This window comes from Pseudorca crassidens, chromosome 5 (genome assembly GCF_039906515.1).
Source record: "Pseudorca crassidens isolate mPseCra1 chromosome 5, mPseCra1.hap1, whole genome shotgun sequence".
NCBI lineage: Eukaryota > Metazoa > Chordata > Mammalia > Artiodactyla > Delphinidae > Pseudorca > Pseudorca crassidens.
This window is the reverse complement of record NC_090300.1, coordinates 93,875,902-93,895,180: the sequence shown is the minus strand read 5'-3', so window position 1 is coordinate 93,895,180 and position 19,279 is coordinate 93,875,902. Positions and strand designations below refer to the sequence as shown.

Genomic DNA, 19,279 nt, shown 5'->3' with positions numbered 1-19,279 from the left:
CACCCTAAAGAGAACTGACCCTTCAATCGGTCAGGGCCCAGGATCAGTCAGGATCCCGGTCAGGGAAACAGGAAACACACCAGTTATTTTACCAGAGAGAATTTAATACAAAAAAATGGTTAAAAAGACATTGGAGGACTGGAAAAGCACAGGGAAGACACTAAAGTAACACAGAAATGGCAGGGAGCAGCTTCCATCCTAGACTGGGAAAACAAAGGGAAGGGGTTGAGGTTATTAGAACACAGAAGCCTGGAAGGGGGAACTGGGACCCATTTTTATGTGGAAAGGATATTGGGTGCCTCAGAGGAATGTGGGTGAAGAAAAAAAATGAAATCAACCACTACTGCAGGATGGGGCTGATGCTGGGGTAAGACTGTAATGATGTTTTCCTTTTCACCTCTACTGCTAGGGAGCTCAGAGTCCAGTGGGTAGCCCACCTTCACCAAATGAGCAGGACTTTGTGGCATTATGGCTGCAATGATTTTTCTCGCCTTACTTTATCTGTGATCATTTTATTTCAACATATTTTACATTACATTATGTACTTTGCAAATCTCCTCAAAGCCTACTGGAAGATCCTAGAATATTTCTACTTCCATCTATATGACCTTCATCTGTATCTTCATCAATATATTTGCCTATAACTTTCCTACCTCCATTTACACTTCATTTCTACTGCCATGTGTGTCTCATCTATAATTCTATCTATAGTTTATCCACATCTGTAACTATGGAGGAGATAGGGACAGTCCACTCCTGTCTTTGTAGTTTAAGTTGTGTGTTTTTAACTCAAATTTGAAAGTGTAATTAGGAAGCTTTTAACATAAAGACAGCTTACATCTCCTCTTCAATCTCCACTGTGTTTCCATAAGAAGCATGGCATTGACAGAGGTACTAATGGGCCTGTGATATAGAACCCAAAACTTTAAAAGTTCTAACCCATCAAGAAATCCCATTCATCATTTCATTTTTGGGAAAGGATATAAAAAATGAAATGTCAGAACTATAATGTCAGGACTGTTTGAAATGTCAAGTGCTTATTGTTGCACAGCCTGGCTGTCTGCTGTTCTGATCAAACCTCCAACTGGCATAATAATTACAGATGATGCATCGCATTTTCATGCACAATTGGACCCAGATTTTTAACAAATCAGATGGAAACATTCTCATTGCCCGGCTGGAAATTTTCTCCTTTTACTGCATAGTTTAAGACTTTTCCTTTGGAGCAGGACATTACCACTGATTCAAGACAGCGTTCAGAGTAAGGGAGGAGAAAAAGGGCAGAAAAAAAAAAAGTTTCTCAACAGACCAGAACTCAGTCACTTATAATATACAAATGCGACAAGAGCCATGAGGCAGCAAACACATGTGCCAAATGCACGTTTAGTCTAAGAATGCTAAACTGTGGAGACACTGCCCAGATAATCCAGTTCTATTTCAAGATGCAGACCAACTTAGGTGGGCAAGAAAGCATACATGCGAGCTCTATTTTGAACTGATAGCTATGGAGGCAATCCTTCAGTTTAATCACCCCATTCTAATCTGCGGAGAGAGGACTAATGTATAAACAGAAGCAACACTGCTTCTGTCTAGGATCTTTATGACAGTCTCTGTGGGACTTAAGTGGGTCATTCATAAGCGGATACCAATGATAATAAAAACCTGAAATCAATAGCATGTATGTACAGAAAATCACATTTCTTCTCCACTGAAAGATGTGTATCCACTGAAGGCTGGCTAAGGCATTCCCATAGCCACTTCATTTTCACCTTCCCTAGACAAGCCTTGTCAGATGGTTTGGAAGAAGCCTCTCTCCTATGTCTGTCTGGCTGTTTCCCAACACAGATTACTTTCAGTACATTGGAAAGGTCGTAACTCTTGGAAACAACCTCCAGAAGATGCTATTCTTTTTCCATGCCATTGATAAATTCTTCTAAAGTCAATTCTCCCAGAAAATAGTAAAAGAACAATTAGCAAGAGCCTTTGTCTAATACCACCCACTAGCATATACAATATATTCACTGGCATTTTTATTGACATTCATCTTTTTATATCCTTTCATCTCAACCAGACTCTCAATTCCTTGAATATCCTTATATAGAAAAGCATTCAATGGTAGGGTTTTTAGGTGAAAATACAGGTGACGAATAAAATCTCTTTTCATTTTGAGTTGAGAACATCAGGTAATGTACCTGTGTTCACATATACATTTACATCTCTACACGATATTGATTATTTGATCTTTAATCTTGAAGCTATGACCAAGTCATAGAAGCGTGAAAATTGCAGACTTCTAAGATCAGAAGGAAATGACTGTTTGCAAGGCTGTTTTCAATATTCTTCTCCCTGAGGAAATAATTTCAAGGACCATCCAAAGCTGTGCAGAAGGTTAAACATTTATTCATTCCCTAGTTCTCCGTTCCTTTTCTGATTTTTTGATTTCTCATTGTATCACCTTGACTTAAGCCTTAGGTCTATGCTGACCAGCTCAGTGCTATAAAACTATCGCCTTATACCCATGGGCACCTGCTGCCTTGTTTCCCACTACCCTCATCCTACAAGACAACTTTTCAACATTTGGGGGTTGGGCATGAGGGGTTCTCAATTTAAATCATCTGGATTGTAATTATGGGCATATTCAAGTTGAAAGGTACAGATGAATTTTCTGATCTTAAGGAGATTGTACTTAATAGGGTTTGTGGCTTGGTGGGAGGTCAACCAAGGACAAGCGAAGTACAGTGAGTCACTAACTAGGGAACATGCCCCTGAGGCAGAAAGTCAGCAGGAAGTGAAAGCAAGTGTTATACTGTCCCTGTACTTTTTAATGGATAAAGACAAATATCTAAACGCCACAATTAGTGGCTCAAATATAAAGCATAAATCATCACATTCTCATAAGATACTTTCCTTTTGGTTTCCATGGCAAAATACTAATATATGTTTTGTCTATTTTTTTTTTTTTTTTACAGAGAAATCTAATCTTTGTTCCTTATGTTTTCCTTATGCCAAAGAAGTCTGTGCAAAACCCCGGTAACAGCAGGTAGGACTAGAATTCCCTATGTATCCCAGGGAAAGTCAGGGGGATCATAGCTAACAGAAGAATAACCATCCTTTGCAAAGGGAAAACACACTGCTAAGTTCACAACCCAAAAGATTTTTCAAACTTCTAGGGACTCAGCATGACCCACAGAGAAGTGGGAGTGGAGATAGGGGAGCTGAAATCTGTTTTGACCACTTAGTTATAATAACACTTCTCCATTCTCACTGCTGGCAAGGAAAGAAGCTGTATTGGAAGGTGCTGGGAGATAGTTGCCTGTGTTGAAAAGCAATGCAGGTTACTGATGTGGAAAAGAGAAGAAAGAAAATGCTTTTTGGGGATTCTTTTTATTGCAATATAATTGACATATTAGTTTAAGGGGTGCAACATAATAATTTGATATGTATATATTGTAAAATGATTACCACAGTAAGTTTCGTCAATAACCATCACCTCACATAGTTACAAATATTTTTCTTGTGATGACAACTTTTAAGATTTCCTCTTTTAACAACTTAAAAGATGGAATTTTTCGCTGATGTTTCATCACGTTTTTCAAAATACCATGAACTCTGCATATTTGCTTTTTCCACGTTATCACTTACCAAAAAAGAATTTCTCTTTTCCAAATTAAGCCAACCTCTACCTATAGCAACTTATGATGCTTACTATTTCTAAATACTTATTTTGAAGTTTTCCTCGCTCCTTTCCTTCTAAGTCTTAGCATTCGTTCATTCATTCTCCGAACATTTATCAAGCCCTGACTACAACTGCCATTTCCTTCACCACACGGCCCCACCAGCACAGCCAACCAGGGTTGTGAATGTGGAAGGTGCCCAGAAATCCTAGGCTGATGCATTGCTTTCCTTCTTCTGATATTCTTACACATTGCTTCCTAATTGTCTTCAGTTTGCCTGTGGATTTATGCCCAGACAAATTAGAAGGTTGGTTGCTGGGTCTCCCTAGAAAGGATTGCCTGTGCAGATCCAGAAGCTTCCCATCAAAAGATCGACCAGCCAAGAGCTGAAGCTGCTGAGAGATGATTGAGCTGGAGATCATGGGACTCAGAAGGACCTAAAATCATGTCTGAGTTTTCATTATTTTTTTTTTCTATTTAAAAACACATATCCATCTTTGTCAGGCATAATTCAGAATTGCACCGTTTTTATATGTTGAAATATACATATGCACGTAATTTATATCCACGTTATTCAGGGCTGTTTGTTGTGTCGGTGAACACATTCGCTCCTCCTGGGGACTCTGAAGTTCAGTGTTATGGACGCTTTTCCATTACTCACTACCAAGTTCAGCAGTTTTATTGGTGATAGGACAGCTGCTCGAATATTGTCTTTAGTCTTGTTTTTGCAATCTGGTTATTTTGTTGATATTTATGGATCATGTGTTTCTTCCCATTAATATCTTAAATGTTTTTATAACATTACCAAAAAATTGCCTCTTCCCTCCAAAAAGTCAAAATTTACTGTACACGCTCACATTAGCATTTCTTGCTCTAAAGAAGTCAACCTAGAAAAGAAGCCAACCTGTGTCAAGGAATTGTTTTTCAATTCTTTCAAATAAGAACTTCATGAAAATTTGTGCTGGGGCTGGGAAATTAGCAAAGGTGGGACTGGAGTGTCTCAGGAGATGAGAATGACCAGATTTTCAAGGGAGGATGCAGGATTTTAAATGACAAGTTCTGTATTCATTAGCAAGGTGGCACTAGAGGCATTTAGCAGCATTTTATAGCAGTGTTAAACGCTGCAGTTTTTTCTCTTTTATAAGGAAACTTGATTCCCTATTAACTCCTGGTAGTTCCCAGTTTCCCAGTTTGATTCCATGGTGTTCCAGTCTAAAACACTGGTCTTTCTGGTTAGTCGCTCAGTAAAAGGTCTTCCATTATGTTCTGTCCCTGTTTTCTTTTACTCCAAATATCTGCTCAATAACCTTTCATTTCCTCTCTTTTCACTTTCATGGTTTATTATTACGAGCCACTTAAGTCTCCTTTGTCCCTGGGCTATTTGGCGCTTTGTCGTCTGGACACTTTCTGCTCTTGAGGTTGTGAACAGTATCTATAAATCTTCCTAAATCATGTCAAGAACGACTCCTAAGCGGCGCATGGTAGCATGCCAATTGCTATACTTCCAAGTAAAGTCTGCAGAATTTCATGCTTGATCATGTATCCTGACTTGTCTTGAGGTCCCTTCTGTTTTCATTCTTCAATAATATTGAATGTTGAGCTTCAATTTTCTGTCCTTGTGATTCTCTTCAAGATCTCCTTCCTGGATGCTTTTGTTCATAAAATAAAAATAAAAACTAACTTGTTGAATTATAGCAATGATACATGCTTATGGTAACAAAAACAAAAACAAAAAACAACTAACCCTACAGAAAAGTGTAATAAAAAGAAAGAATCTCCCTTTAACCTCTCTCTGGCCCCCCCAGTGCTACTTTCCACTGGTAATTAACTTCTGCTAATCTATCTGTGTTTATATTTTGACATTTGCAATGCATTTTCAAATATATGTTAATTTCCAAACTTGTCTCCTAGAGGCCTTTCTTCCTACAGATAGCATTGCATATTGCTCTTGTTTCTTCTTTATTTCTTCATTTGCTTTTCATATGACATCTTATCAGACACTCATTCACTTTACAACTATTTATGGAGCACCTATTATGTGCCAGAAAGTGTGAGAGCACAGGAAATACCAAAGTACGTAAAACAGAATAGCTCTTGCCCTCATGGAGCTTACGGCTCTTCAGCGTTTTATTATCTTAGCATTAACCCTATACCTCTCTTTTGATTAATCTTCTAACTTTGATTTGCTAATGACCATGATAATTATGTCTAGAATTCTATAGCTATTGTGTATTTTTCTGTTCCAACGGATTTGATGTTGGTCATTCTTTTGCAGACAATTGGCATTCAAATTGGGATTTTCATATACGTTCCTGAAGTTGTTTTGGTTGTATCTGGGTGTGCTGGGGACCTTTGGTTTCAATACTCATTGGATCATCAGATACCAACGGTGTGCTTGCTGCTTTTTATTTTGAGAAATCAAAAAGGATGTATGTTGTCACATAGGCAACGCTATTCTGGCACACCTCATCAAACATCTCCATTTCTCCCAACACTGATGTTTCGAAAACAATGATAACAACAGAAATCTTATTTGAGGTATATATACTTAGGCTTGTACAACTGCAAATATTCTCTGTGATGCTCACTTTCCCTTTACGTGTGAGTGAAGCACTTTATTCTCCTCTGTCAAATACTGGCAAAGTCCTTTTACACTTCTGCAAATATCAGCCCTCTATGTCTTCATTACTCTCTCTTCCTTGTCCTCTGGTGCACCGAGCTGTCTGTGTTCAACAGAACAATCTTAGCATCTTTTTTCTTGATACGTGGAATGACCTCACTGTCCCTTGACGAGACAATACAACAGTCTCCAATAATTTCCATGTAAAAGCAAGTTCTATCAGTTTTAATTCCGTATATGCATTTGCCAAGAAACAGTGGTTCATTGTTACTCCAGAGTGCAACTAGTTTATTTGATATCTTCATTTTATAAAAGCCAATATTTTTTCTTAAAATATAAATTTTTATATCAGAGGAAATGATTTGTGTGATTAGATCTGTAAACTGTCCAGAAATCATAATGTATCCTCTTCCTTCTGAGATACTCTTACAGGTCAAAGATCCTAGTTCCCGAATTGCAGGTAACCTCAGCTGCCTGAGCCCAACTCCTTCTCTCTTTCAGATTCGCATCCTTTTTCAACTCAGCTCTAGGCCCCTTCCAACTACATTCCCCATTTTATTGGTTCCTTATACTTTGTTCTTGAGGAAGCAGCACAGATAGGAAACAAAAAGTCCTGCACAATTTTCTGTTTTCTGGAACATGTTTTCCGACTCCTCAAACGGAACCACCCTCATACTTCTCTATGGAAAGTCACTTTTCCTATTCCCCCCCTCCCCCGCCCGCTGCCAGCACGACAAGCAGGATCCATGGATATTTTCAAACATTCTTGACCTGTCCTTTTGAAATTCACTTACGATGCTAAGTCTTAAACGTTCATGATGTTCCGTCTACTTCCAGAATACTCATCCTTTGAGCAACGATTTTGACCCTGGGTTGAATGGTTTATCCTCTCTACTCCAACCCCTGCCATCCTGCAGCACCTCTGGGATTAAAAATGAAAACAAAACACGACAAAATCTCTGGCATTTCTCCTGTTTGATGATTACCATTTTCGGATGCATATTCCAAATAAAGTTTTCACTGGCCTCACCGGGCCTTCCTCTCTCCATTTTTCTGGTTCTTTTCTAGCTTCACTTAGCCTCCTTATCAACTCTGAGTGGTCTGAATCTGTTCCCTGCAAGCTTTCACATGAACTGACTTGTTCATTTGTTTTGTTTGTTTGTTTTTTGCGGTACGCGGGCCTCTCACTGTTGTGGCCTCTCCCGTTGCGGAGCACAGGCTCCGGACGCGCAGGCTCAGCGGCCATGGCTCACGGGCCCAGCCGCTCCGCGGCATGTGGGATCCTCCCGGACCGGGGCACGAACCCGTGTCCCCTGCAACGGCAGGCGGACTCTCAACCAATGCGCCACCAGGGAAACCCCACCCCTTTTTAATCTTACTAACATCATATTTTCCACAATTCCAAGCTTTCTGTTTCTCAAGGATCATCCCTAGATATGATGCCTCCATCTCAAATCAATATGCTCATCTCCCAGTTTACAGATTAAAGCCATTTGGTGTAAGCACCCTCCCTTCTCACTCCTACCTCTGAAGAAGCGCACCTTCTCTGAGATAAAGAGGAGACCAGATTTTCAGGTAAAAAACGCAGCTGAAGAAATGAGCAGAAAGAGTAGAAATGTAGAAAAGATAGAGCAGAAGTGGAGGCAAGTGTGGACAACTCTTTCCAGAAATGTACTGTCAAAGGGAAGGAAAAATCTGATAGAAGATGGCATAATGGAAGTTAGGAGGGAAAACAAGTTTATTCGTAAGTTGATGAGAAGCCTCCAGTAGAAAGAAATTCCCAGAGCAAACAGCAGAGGGCCCTTCATCTCCTATTCTCTAACTTTTTTTCCTTTTATCTCCCTTTACTCTTCTTTATATATACCAAAGTCTCAATCCCTGTGCATTAAGTATAAATATGGTCAATAAATATTTATTCAATTCAATTGTATCAACTGGAGAACACTGTACCGGTCAAATTATGAAGCCCCAGTGATATTACAAGTGGGGTTTGCTTGAAAGGTTCATGCTTTTGTCTAAATGGGGCATCTCGCACACTGCCACTAACTCCTGCTCAGTAAGAAAAGTGAGACCAAGGTAAGTAGCTACTTTGCTGTCATCGTTTGTATCCATCTTATGGAATACCAAGTTGGTAAATTCTTCAAGATTCAGAGTTTGCTGGCCATTGAGGGCTTGTAGTGCCTGCAAAGAAACTAAATCAGAGAGTTCAACTCCTCTGGAAGCAAACTCATTTTGTGACATTTCTTACCCCAATGTGACAGAATTGGGACAATTGTTTATGTCAGTTTTGCTATCCAACCTGTTTCAGTTGTTAAAAACAAATAAAAAGATTGTATATCAGTTCTGGGTAATGAGGCTTGGAAATCAAATGAACTGAGTATAGTCTAGGTTTTTTCTACAGAACAAAGGGATCCATTCAACATATTAAGTAACAAAAGATTCTAAGAGCCCATTGGAGAAAACATCGAAGTGGTAACTGTCATAAGAATTCTGGACTCAGAAAACAGTGTTCTCATTTTAGACTAATTATCTTTGATCTTAAGATGAATATAAAAGGATGCTCTGTAAGCATCTAATCCTTCCTCTCTGGCTTCTGCCACTGGCACCTTTGGTTTTTTTTGTGCCCTTCTGCAGAGTGATCAGCTGGGAAGACAGATACGCATGCCTTGGAAGGACACTGAATTTCTCACACTCCACTAGCAACTTTTCATCGTAAAAGCTATCAGGGGACGCAGGGAAAATGACATTTCCAGCTTTCCTAGAGAGACGATTCAACCACCCTTCTCCCCCCCACCCCCACCCTTGCCCCAGGTGAGTAAATTAAATGACCCATATTTGATGTAGAAATTCCTAATAAAATGAAAGAGAGACAGAGAGAGAATGGATTAGTCATCTGGGAATTTGAACATAACTATCCTGATTGAACATGAAGGAATCTTTAGAAAAACTGCTGGCAACATATTTCAATTAGAGGCATGGTCTTAAATAGAACTCTCTCTTGCTGCTTCCCAAGCATTACTAATCCTGAATCCAAGGATCAATCATAATGAACAGTGGCAAAGCACCACTCTTGGCCTTAGCAAGCTAAGATCTCACAGTCAAATAATACAAGAGTAACCGTTAGATACAGGTAGCCTATTAGATGAAAGTTTTTAAGGTTTCTCAGTGTCTCTGCAGAGGCTCCGAAAGCCTTGAAAATTAGGCTAGGCATCCAGTATTCCCACATCCTTAAGTGATACTAGACTGCATGCATAAGTCATAAGAAAAGATTATGAAATTTCTAGAATCTGTCCATCACCCAACTCCAGGCAATATAAGTGAGAGTGAAGGATTGACTGGAAGATTGATGAGGCCTAAGAGGATAATAATTTGAAGGGAGATGTCAGGATGCCTCATACTTTCCCTCTTCTTCTAGGAGAAGCATGGGGGTGGGGCAAGGAGGCATAGTTTGTTTCCTTCTTTCCTTCCTCATTTAGTACATCTACTCTTTCTCCTGCATCTTACTAAGCCCTTCTCTGACCCCTCTGAGTGTGAACAGCAGGAGAGAGGAGAGAAAAGGGGACCAGGAGAGCCCTGACTTGGCAGGTACTGTCATGATCATATAGTTTCAGAGCTCTCCGGACAGCAGATGTTTAAAGACCACTATTTCTCTGAGGCCTCCCACACCCTTTTCACTACTGAGACTCTCCTGCAACTCCCTAGACATGAGTCACGCACTTTTTTTAAAGTATGTGGAATTCATGCATGTTGTTGTACATAGCAATAGTTTGTTTATCCTCATTGTTTTATAGTATATCATTGGGAAAATATACCACAATTTAAAGCCATTCTACTGTTGATGTACATGAGCTATTTCCACTTTTTGGTTATTACAAAAATTGTTATGAACACTCCTGGTCAGGTCTTTTGATGATCATGTACACAAATTTTTGTTGAGCCTATATGCAAGAATGGTATTTCTATTTCTACCTATTCCAGCTGATCCCTTGAGGCTCCCTCTACAGGCTCCAAGTCTGGGTTTCTCAACATCTGCACCACTGACATTTTGGACTCAACAATTCTTTCTCGCTCTGCATTGTCCTGTGCACGGTAGAACGTTTAGCAGCATCCCTGGTCCCTAAACAATAGATAGTAGTAGCACCACACCCTCCCCATCTCTCCAGTTGACAACCAAAATGTCTCCACACTTTGCCAAGTGTCCCCTGGGGGAATAGGAGTGGAAAGTCGCTCCTGGTTGAGAACCACTCTCCAGATCTACCTCCAGCTTTCTTCTTCTGAGGATTCCTCACTTCTCCAAGTGGCTCAGCTGGACAAGATCCAAGACAGCTCTCTGCCAGCGTCTTCTCTCAGTGGCCCATAGCTGATCCATGGAGAAACCCAAGCATCCTTTGTCCCAGCAGATTCCAGGAATGCATCCTGCTACTCTGCTGCCACGGTCTGCTCTTTAGATCTCTCACGTGTGACTCAAACACTGCAACATCATGTTCCCCAAACTGCAGGGCACGCCACACCTCACTGGTCTCCTTAAATCCTCATGCTACCGATGTGGGGGCTTTCACACAAGAAATCCTCTCCAGTAGTCCTTCTCCAAAACCCTCATCTTGACCGTTTCATACCCTTAAAGTGAGATTAAGATGTAACTACTTCCATTGTAAATTCTGCCTATAATCTAGTACTTCCTTCAAATCTCTTGATACCTGGAATGAATTCCATTTTAACATCCTGTTATCATATGTTGAGAGAACTTATGTTATACAGTATGTATTATTCTTTACCCTGTTTTTCTTTCATTTGCCATTATATAGAGAGTATGTTTGTAGGACCACTGATTTTTTTTATAAGTACATATTCCATTGCATTAATTTTAAAATTACCCTCCTTTAGGTTGTTTTTTATTTGTACTATCTTAAATGATTTTGTGATGTAAAATCATAGAACGTTTATCTTTGGCAACATTAATTATTGTTTTTCCTGACCACAAGTAAGTAACGTTGACCCTAAAAATGAAGATAAATTTTAGCCTGTTAATGCAGACCACCCAGTTTCCAGGAATGTTATATCCATTTATGCTCCCTCCACAGTGTGTAAGGGCGCTCTTCTCACAGTGCCCTTGACAGAATTACATCTTATTGTTTTTAATCTTTATTGATTTAATCAAAGACATATAGTATCCAATTATTAAATTAATTTCTGCTCTGTGCTTTTATTTGTTTCCCTACTTTTATTTTGTTCTCTTTCTAAACATTTTAAGGAAAAACTCAACTGGCTACTTAATATTTCTCTTTCATTGACTCACTAAGCTACACACTTTAACTAACGAAAACCTATGTAAATTTTTCCTATAAGATTTAGAAAATAATCACTTTTATCCTTTTGTTCTTCCTAGTTCTTTTGAGAATCTGATGACCCTCTCCCTCCCCTGAAGAAAATGGATCACGTGCAGGCAAAATTTTGCCCTTGATTCCAAGGAGGTGGCCAAGGATTCCTAAAGGCCATAGATCCATAGATCCCAGAATACGAACCCCTGATCTGAGTACTGCTTTGGAGGCACCCCTAATACTTATATGCTGTATTACTTATTTAATGTTTTTAAAATAAGTATATTTAAGAGGATATTTGAAAATCTACATGGGGTTGGGAATTCTCTATAGAATATTTTAGATTCCCAGTTTTGTGTTGCAACATGTAGTATGTATGCAGAATTTCTGAATTTTAATGCTTACAAAGTTCAACTACAAAATATATCTTAGTACTCTTTCTGATGAGATTAAAGTGGAAGCAATATTAGTATTATCATACTCTTGAATTCTTTTCATATATTGGTTAACTATACATTTGTTAAAATAGTTTTAAATGTTTAACAGCTTTGTCCATTTGTTAAAATATTCAGTCATAATTGTAGCTCTACCCATTGATTTTTCCTCACATTTTTGCTAAGATTTATACAATGTATCATGTTTGGGACTCAGCTCCATCTATAAATGAGAGCATTTGGACCAGATTATTTCTAAGATATCTGATTCTAGTTCTGATTCTGTGTTACAAATTCAGTGTATTACATTCATAATGTTTATTTTACTTCATATCTTTATTCAGGCACAGTGTCCCACTTAATACTCTTTTACTCTGGGATCCATTGTATCTCATACCATGGTAATCACTATCCTCATTCCACTGGCAGAGGGTGGGGGGGTAAGATTTATAAAGGGACTCCTTGAACTTTAGAGGTGGAAAGGATCTCTGAGATCCCTGAGCTATCTATTAGAAAATACTTTAGTCAAGCTCCCAGGAAGATTAGTTCCTCAGGTACCTTTATTCTTTGTCCATGTCTTTTTGCTATATAAACCATCTTGTATTTTAGCTGCTCCCCCAGACTTTCTGCACCGAGGCAGAGAAAACATGATAAGTTGTTTTAGGACATCATGTTTACTTTATTATTATTATCATTTTTTTTTTGGTACGCGGGCTCCGGATGCACAGGCTCAGCGGCCATGGCTCACGAGCCCAGCTGCTTCGTGGCATGTGGGATCCTCCCGGACTGGGGCACGAACCCGCGTCTCCTGCAGCCGCAGGCGGACTCTCAACCACTGCGCCACTAGGGAAACCCATAATCATGTTTATATTTCATCTCAATACCTTGCTAAGTTTGTAAGCTTCAGAGTGGACTGCACCCAGAAGAAAATGCTGATACACAATTGCACATTCAGTAACCAACAGGATGGTGAAACTGACATTGCTTCAGCCATTCCAAACGTATATCCCGAGAACAGCCGACCACATAGGGCACTGTCACTGACTCCACAGGGAAGAAAATTGAATTAACTATATAATGACCTGAAAAGGATACTTTACTACTTCACTTACCACGAAGATGTTCAGTAGTTCCCTTTTGTCAATAGAACCATTTCCATCTGCATCATGGAGAAGTTTTGCTTCATTTTTCCTTGTACTACTAGATTTACAGCAGCAATACATCCATCCTATGGAAAGCAAGGTGGAAAGGGAAATAAATATTTAAGACCAATTATTTTTTATTTGCAAAGTCATCATTCATGAGCAGGACCATCAGTACAATTTAATACAACCCACAAGATTTTGGCATAAAATTTTCCCTGGCACTTAATTTTTTTAAATGGGTATAAAGTGTACAAAAACAAGTAACTTTAAATAGGTGAGTACATTTTTAGAGAAAATGTCTACTTCTTATGACAAAAAAAAATAAAAAAGGTTCTGAAATGCCATGATGGAAGGCTGAGTCTTCACCACTGAGCACCCTACAGCAGTTGTCTTCTTCTGAATATCTTCAGGTTTTGTCGTCCACTCAGCGAGAAGACCAGGAACGAATTTTTAATTGAAGGGAAACATAGCTAAATTCTGTACTGTTTTAGAGAAACTGGTGGAAGTTTTTGGACTGCTAATCTCCAGGATTCCTTTTAATTGCATCATTTTCAGTATGAATCAAAATTTATTAGCCTTTTTTTTAAAAAAATTTTTGGCCTCACAGGGGAGATCGAAGCTGTGCCCCCTGCATTGGAAGGCGAAGTCTTAACCACTGGATCCCCGGGGAAGTCCCCTTATTAGTCTCTTTTTTTCTGTTTTTTTCTTTTTTCTTTTTTTCTTGAGGAGGGACCAGGATCCTATTTTAATTGCTGCACTATAGTTTCTTGATTGTTCCTCCTTTGTTACTGTATTCCCTCTTTCCTTGATTAGTAGCTGTTTGAATCGGCCCTTTGGAACTCAGGGCAGGTCTAGGAGGCTGAAACCTTTACCCTGGAAATAAGAAATGGGGGACCTGGAAAGGCTTTTGTGCCCAGGAGGGCCCCACAGGGTCTTGCTCGGTTTCAGTAAGAAGTTGAATTCAGCCTTACCTCTCAAATTCTCCAAAAGCATATCAACATGACATTATGACTCCAATAGATTCAAAATTCAGAAACATTTTTGTATTAGACATGGTTTTCAGAGATTGTAACAGCAAGAGGTTTGTGAAGCAGAAAGAGCCTTGAACTTGAAGCCATGGCAGATTTGGTTTAATCTTGGACCTAATGTGCAGTATAGGAAGAAATTTCCCCTGGTCCTGGTGGAAAGAAGAAAAAGAGGAAGAAAGAAAGAGAGAGAGAGAGAGAGAGAGAGAGAAAGAGAAAGAAAGGAAGGAAGAAGGGGGGGAGGGAGGAAAGGAGGGAGGGAGGGAGGGGAGGGAGCAGTATCCCTCAGATAATCACTTTTACATGTTAGCTCATTTCATATTCAATCAAAGTACCTGAAAGGAAATAATGCAGACATATGCCAGTGAAGCCAAAATCTTGGCATCTGTGCACCGGTGCCAAATTGAATCTCAGAGGCAGAGTTTTGGGTGAAGTGGAAAAGAATAACTTTATTGCTTTGCCAGGCAGAGGGGGACACAGTAGGCTTGTGCTTCAAAAACTGTGTGTCCCCTAGCCTCTTTTTTAATAATGATTTTTGTTATATTCAATCTTAGAAAAGATTGTTTAAGGGGTGCAAGCTCAGGTAGTTCCCCTCGTTCTGTTTTAAATCTGTAAAACATTCTCAGTTGAAAACAGAAACAGCCCGTGCCATTCTTAAGAATCATATACTTCAAACCTTGCTCAGCCAAAGGCTCAGCTGTTTTGAGAAAGGTGGCCAGCTCTAGGCAGGTGTCTGATTCACTCTCCACTGTTTCTCCATGTGCTTTCAGCTGCTGATGGTAGCATCTTCAGCCCAGGAAAACATGCTATCTGCTGCATTCTCTTTGGAATATTTGGGATATCAAGTCCTATTTACAAAACAGAATGTGATATAACGTACCCCTTTCCCTTGGAGATAAAGGGCTTTAGGCTTATTGGTCTGTAAAGTGATATGTGTTTGATTTGAGTCTTAAGCTTTTAAGTCTAGTTCCCCCAAGTCTCTAAGAAAAGTAACTGAGAAACCACCAGCAGTTCTGGATGTGAAGCAAGCCTGTTTGGCTGGTTAATGCTTTTTTTTTTTTTTTTTTTTTAAGACAACAACAACATCTCAGATATTGGAAGCCAGTGTGTTAATCACTATAGCATTGTCTTCAAAATGTATTACACTTTAAAATTTTCTACACTGTGGAAAGAAAGAAAAAAAAGAAAATATTTAAAAATCATTTCACTACCTTTGGGTATTAGATTTTTACAACAGGCATCTTTAGCCCATCAATAATTAATATGTCTTTTAAGAGATAAGACATCTGCTAACAGACAGGAGTCCGGTAGAATGGTTTCCTAAAGGAAGTTGGCTCAAGTATCCAAAACGTTAAGTGGTTTTACCTCTTCTCCATCTGCCTTTCTTATTGCTTGCTACCGCTTCACTTATTAATCCCTAGCAGAGCTATGGCTGAGACAAGGGAAATACATTATTATAAAGTTGAAATTTATTTAAGATGAGTATCATCTTCAAGTTATCATCTCCAGATTTGGTGGGACATGATCATTACAGGATGGACAGGTATGGAGGATATAAGCTAGGTGGAACAGTATCTAATCATGGGTATATCTGCTCCTAGGTCTTCTTACTCCTGTGTCTCCAGGGCTGACCAATCAATACAGCCATTTCCTGGGTAGTTATTGTGCATGTTTATCAAAAGGTCACAGAAGCATCTTCCCTGTGAGGACTGAGCTGGCAAGTTGATATTCCAGCGTTTCCACAAAATCATATATTTCATGATGATTCATTTCACATTGAGTCCCGCTTCAGGGATCACAATTTTCTGTGTCACCTGCATGATGAATGGCGACAGGCTAGATTGAGCAATGTTGTCTTTAGAACTTTTGGTATTTTATGATGAGGCACCATGGGTGGGTGGTCCTAACACCTTCCAATCAAGGCTCTGAAAGCTCTAGGTAAACCCTACCAGGAGACAAGCATAAATATTTTCATTGTGTGGTTTACAAATGGGCAACCTGGGTAATCTACAGCCAAAGTTGATTATGGGTGAGGAAACATTTCTACTTAGACAGATGCAGCCTCATTCAAAGGCTCCTGTAAGCAAAACATTTCGTGTTCTCATTGCAGCATTCTGTTATGTAGTCAGGCAAATTAATCCTTACAATCCGCAGCCTACTACTCTGTTTTCCAATTATTGTCCTATTAAGATTTTGTAGAAATTTGCATTGGTGAGACAACCCCGGTGAATGTAATTTAATAGCTTGTGTTCGTGTTGGAGAGGGTTTTAGATAAATGCTTGTTCTGTAAAACAGAAAAAAAACAATTCTTGTCTTCAGTTGATCTATAGATTACAAAGAAGGGTGAGGGGAGATAAAGAGCCCCAGAGAAGGCGAGATGTCTCTGCAAAAATGACTAGGAAGCATGCAATAGAAAACGTCTAGAGACTTTCCTTTGGGCCAATCCAAAGGAACACTGCTAAGCTTATATTTCTGTGGTTGAGCTACAGGAGCCCCCATGGCACACAGAACTCTGGAGAAGACTGACACTTACTGGCCTTGAGCCAGAATGGGGTTCATAAACACTCTGTGTCAGAATCATGTGGGGACAATGAAATATGCAGATTCCTAGACTCGGACCCCAACAAAGCATCAAAACTACTTGGGATGGGGTCCAAGATGTAAAACGATCCTCAGGTGCCTCTTATGTATCCTAAGATCTGCGAACCACGGACCTACGCTGTTTTTCTTATCCGTGTCTCTTCGTAGGCAATGTTAACATCTAACCATCACTCCAAGTGGTTCTTATCATTGTGGCTTAGTCTCACATGAATTTAACCTTATTAAGACTAATTAGAAAAATTATGACCCACATGGTTCAGTCTCAGAATAATGACATAGTCATGAATACAGTCCAGCCATCAAAAATTAATTTCAAAATAACAGCAAGTCTTTCATTTCTGGAAAGAACACAACTTGCAAGACATTTATGGGTTTCTTCACAACACCGCCTTCCTCTCCCATCTGTTCCTCCACGTACACCCTGCTGCTCAGTCTTCAGCGATCTCCACGGCCCTATTCCTTCACTGCCAGCCCTACCATGAGAACATTTCATTCTTTTCTTCCACCAACTTCTCTCTTAATTCTGCATCACAAAATCCTAAAAAATGAGTTTGGCAAGGGCAGGATCCTCCTTTGAGGTTGAAGGAGAGGGGAAACTTGGGTGCAGACAAAGCCATTCTGGTGAGCCTCAGGAAAGGAGAGTTTGGGAGCCTATGTACAAAAATAATTTTACTCCCAACATGTATATAGATTTATATATCTTGTTCTTAGGATGGAGCAGATTACAGGGAAGAGTTAAACAGGGGTCAAAATATGGAAACGTGACAGTTCCTCAGGTTCCTGAAGGAGTTTGGCTCCATTAATATGTTATCATTTTGTAGAGGGGGGTTCAAATGAGAGAAAGAGAAAAAAATGCATGGAAACTTCAAATTTAAGCTTTCTCATGGTCTCTAAAATGTACAGAAAATATAAGGTATACTTTATATCTATAAAGGTTAAAGATTTAAAAACTAAGTTTTTGCTACCAATAAAGAGATGAAATTTTATAAGTCTAATAAAAAATCAGGAAATCAGTCATGTGTTTTTGTCCAACGGGAAAGCCACAGGTGAATGTGTGATCTCCAGGTGATGTTCATGCCCCACCATAAATCACAGTTGTTTTAAGAGTATAATCAATTTGAAATGAAGGTAGAAAGTTAAATTATAAAGCTGATATGCATATGAAGACAACTGTTTTATTATTTATTACTAAGTATAAGAATGACAATTAATATATTTTAAGAAAAGGTCGGGAGTAGCCCACGTCCCAGTGACTGTGCTGGTCACTCTCCATGCATCTCTCTCATTCTAACAGCAGCCTTATAGGTAGCCTTATTCTTATCTTACAGAAGAGAAAACTGATTTTCAGAGACGTTAAATAAACTAGTTAAAGTAGCAAAACTGGGGTGTGGATAGATCCAGGATTTAAGATCCAGTCAGCCTTACTCTAAGACTTTTCTTCATATCATCCAACATTGCCCTCAAAATTCATAACAATTGAATTCTCTTTCTGGAAGAGGTGTTTGTAGACTTGAATAGATGGGACATGTTCAGTGCAGTGGGTTGTTGTGGATTCCTACGTGTGAACTACTTGGTAGTGCAATCATATAAGGTGAGCTAACTCAAGAGCGTCTGAAGATGCTGCACCTTGGAGCCTGTTTCCTTCATACCTGGTGTTGCCCAAGGTAAAGCTGGCCACGTGCTCTAAGCCACTCAGCCTGGGGGAGACTTGTGAGCCTCCACTGCCAGGCCTTCCCTCATCCTGCCACCGTAGGCATCTGGCTCAGCAGGACAGAAGGTGTTCATCCTTCCTCTTGCCCTCTCCTGCTCCCATGTTTGATGAACACTTCTGTCCATTCTGGAATCCTTAGCCCCTCTCTCCTGGCCCATGGTTTAGCCTCCAGCACCCCATAGAGAACAGCCTCTCTCTACTTACAGTTTCCCCTAGGAAATATCCCCAGCTGCTCCTCCAGGATAGCTGATTGGCTGAACCAGCACACAAACTGGTTCTCTTTCAGCCGATCCTGTTCTTAGTCTTCACCCACGCTCTTGGCTGGGAATCTAGAGCCTTCCTTTACTGTGCAGCTGGTCCTTGCTTTGGTTCAGCATTTCCCCCCTCCTCAGGGCTTCACACCTGCATTACATTCTGCATTACAGCCCTCACTCCTCCATTCTCCCCACCCTATAAAACCTTTGGGTAAAATCTCACTGCAGATATCATCTGATAGGCTCAATATGGTCCCACCACCATTGTTTGCCTGAGTGACCTTGAGATACGTATATTGAAAGCTATCTCAGTATATTTGAGACATTCTCTTTAGGGTTTTGTCTCAATGATAGAACCATGAATTTATGAACTGGGTAATATCATTAGGGAAACTTGGCTTCATTTCATTGATTCAAATCATAGAATTTTAGTGGAAACAGTCCTTCATTTTGCAGATGAAAAATGGACTGGACTAGCAATAACAATTATAATAATA

The 19,279-nt window shown here is 39.7% G+C and overlaps 1 protein-coding gene across 1 annotated transcript in view; it reads right to left on the bottom strand.

Moving 5' to 3' along the window:
* Nucleotides 1-1,815: 1,815 nt before the first annotated feature.
* The window catches only part of GUCA1C (guanylate cyclase activator 1C), a 32,071-nt gene continuing 14,607 nt past the window's right edge, over nt 1,816-19,279 (bottom strand). Inside the window, 4 exon segments of the mRNA XM_067737163.1 lie at nt 1,816-1,945; nt 8,342-8,475; nt 13,159-13,220; nt 13,223-13,274. Of these exon segments, the coding sequence (XP_067593264.1) occupies nt 1,816-1,945; nt 8,342-8,475; nt 13,159-13,220; nt 13,223-13,274 (378 nt within the window).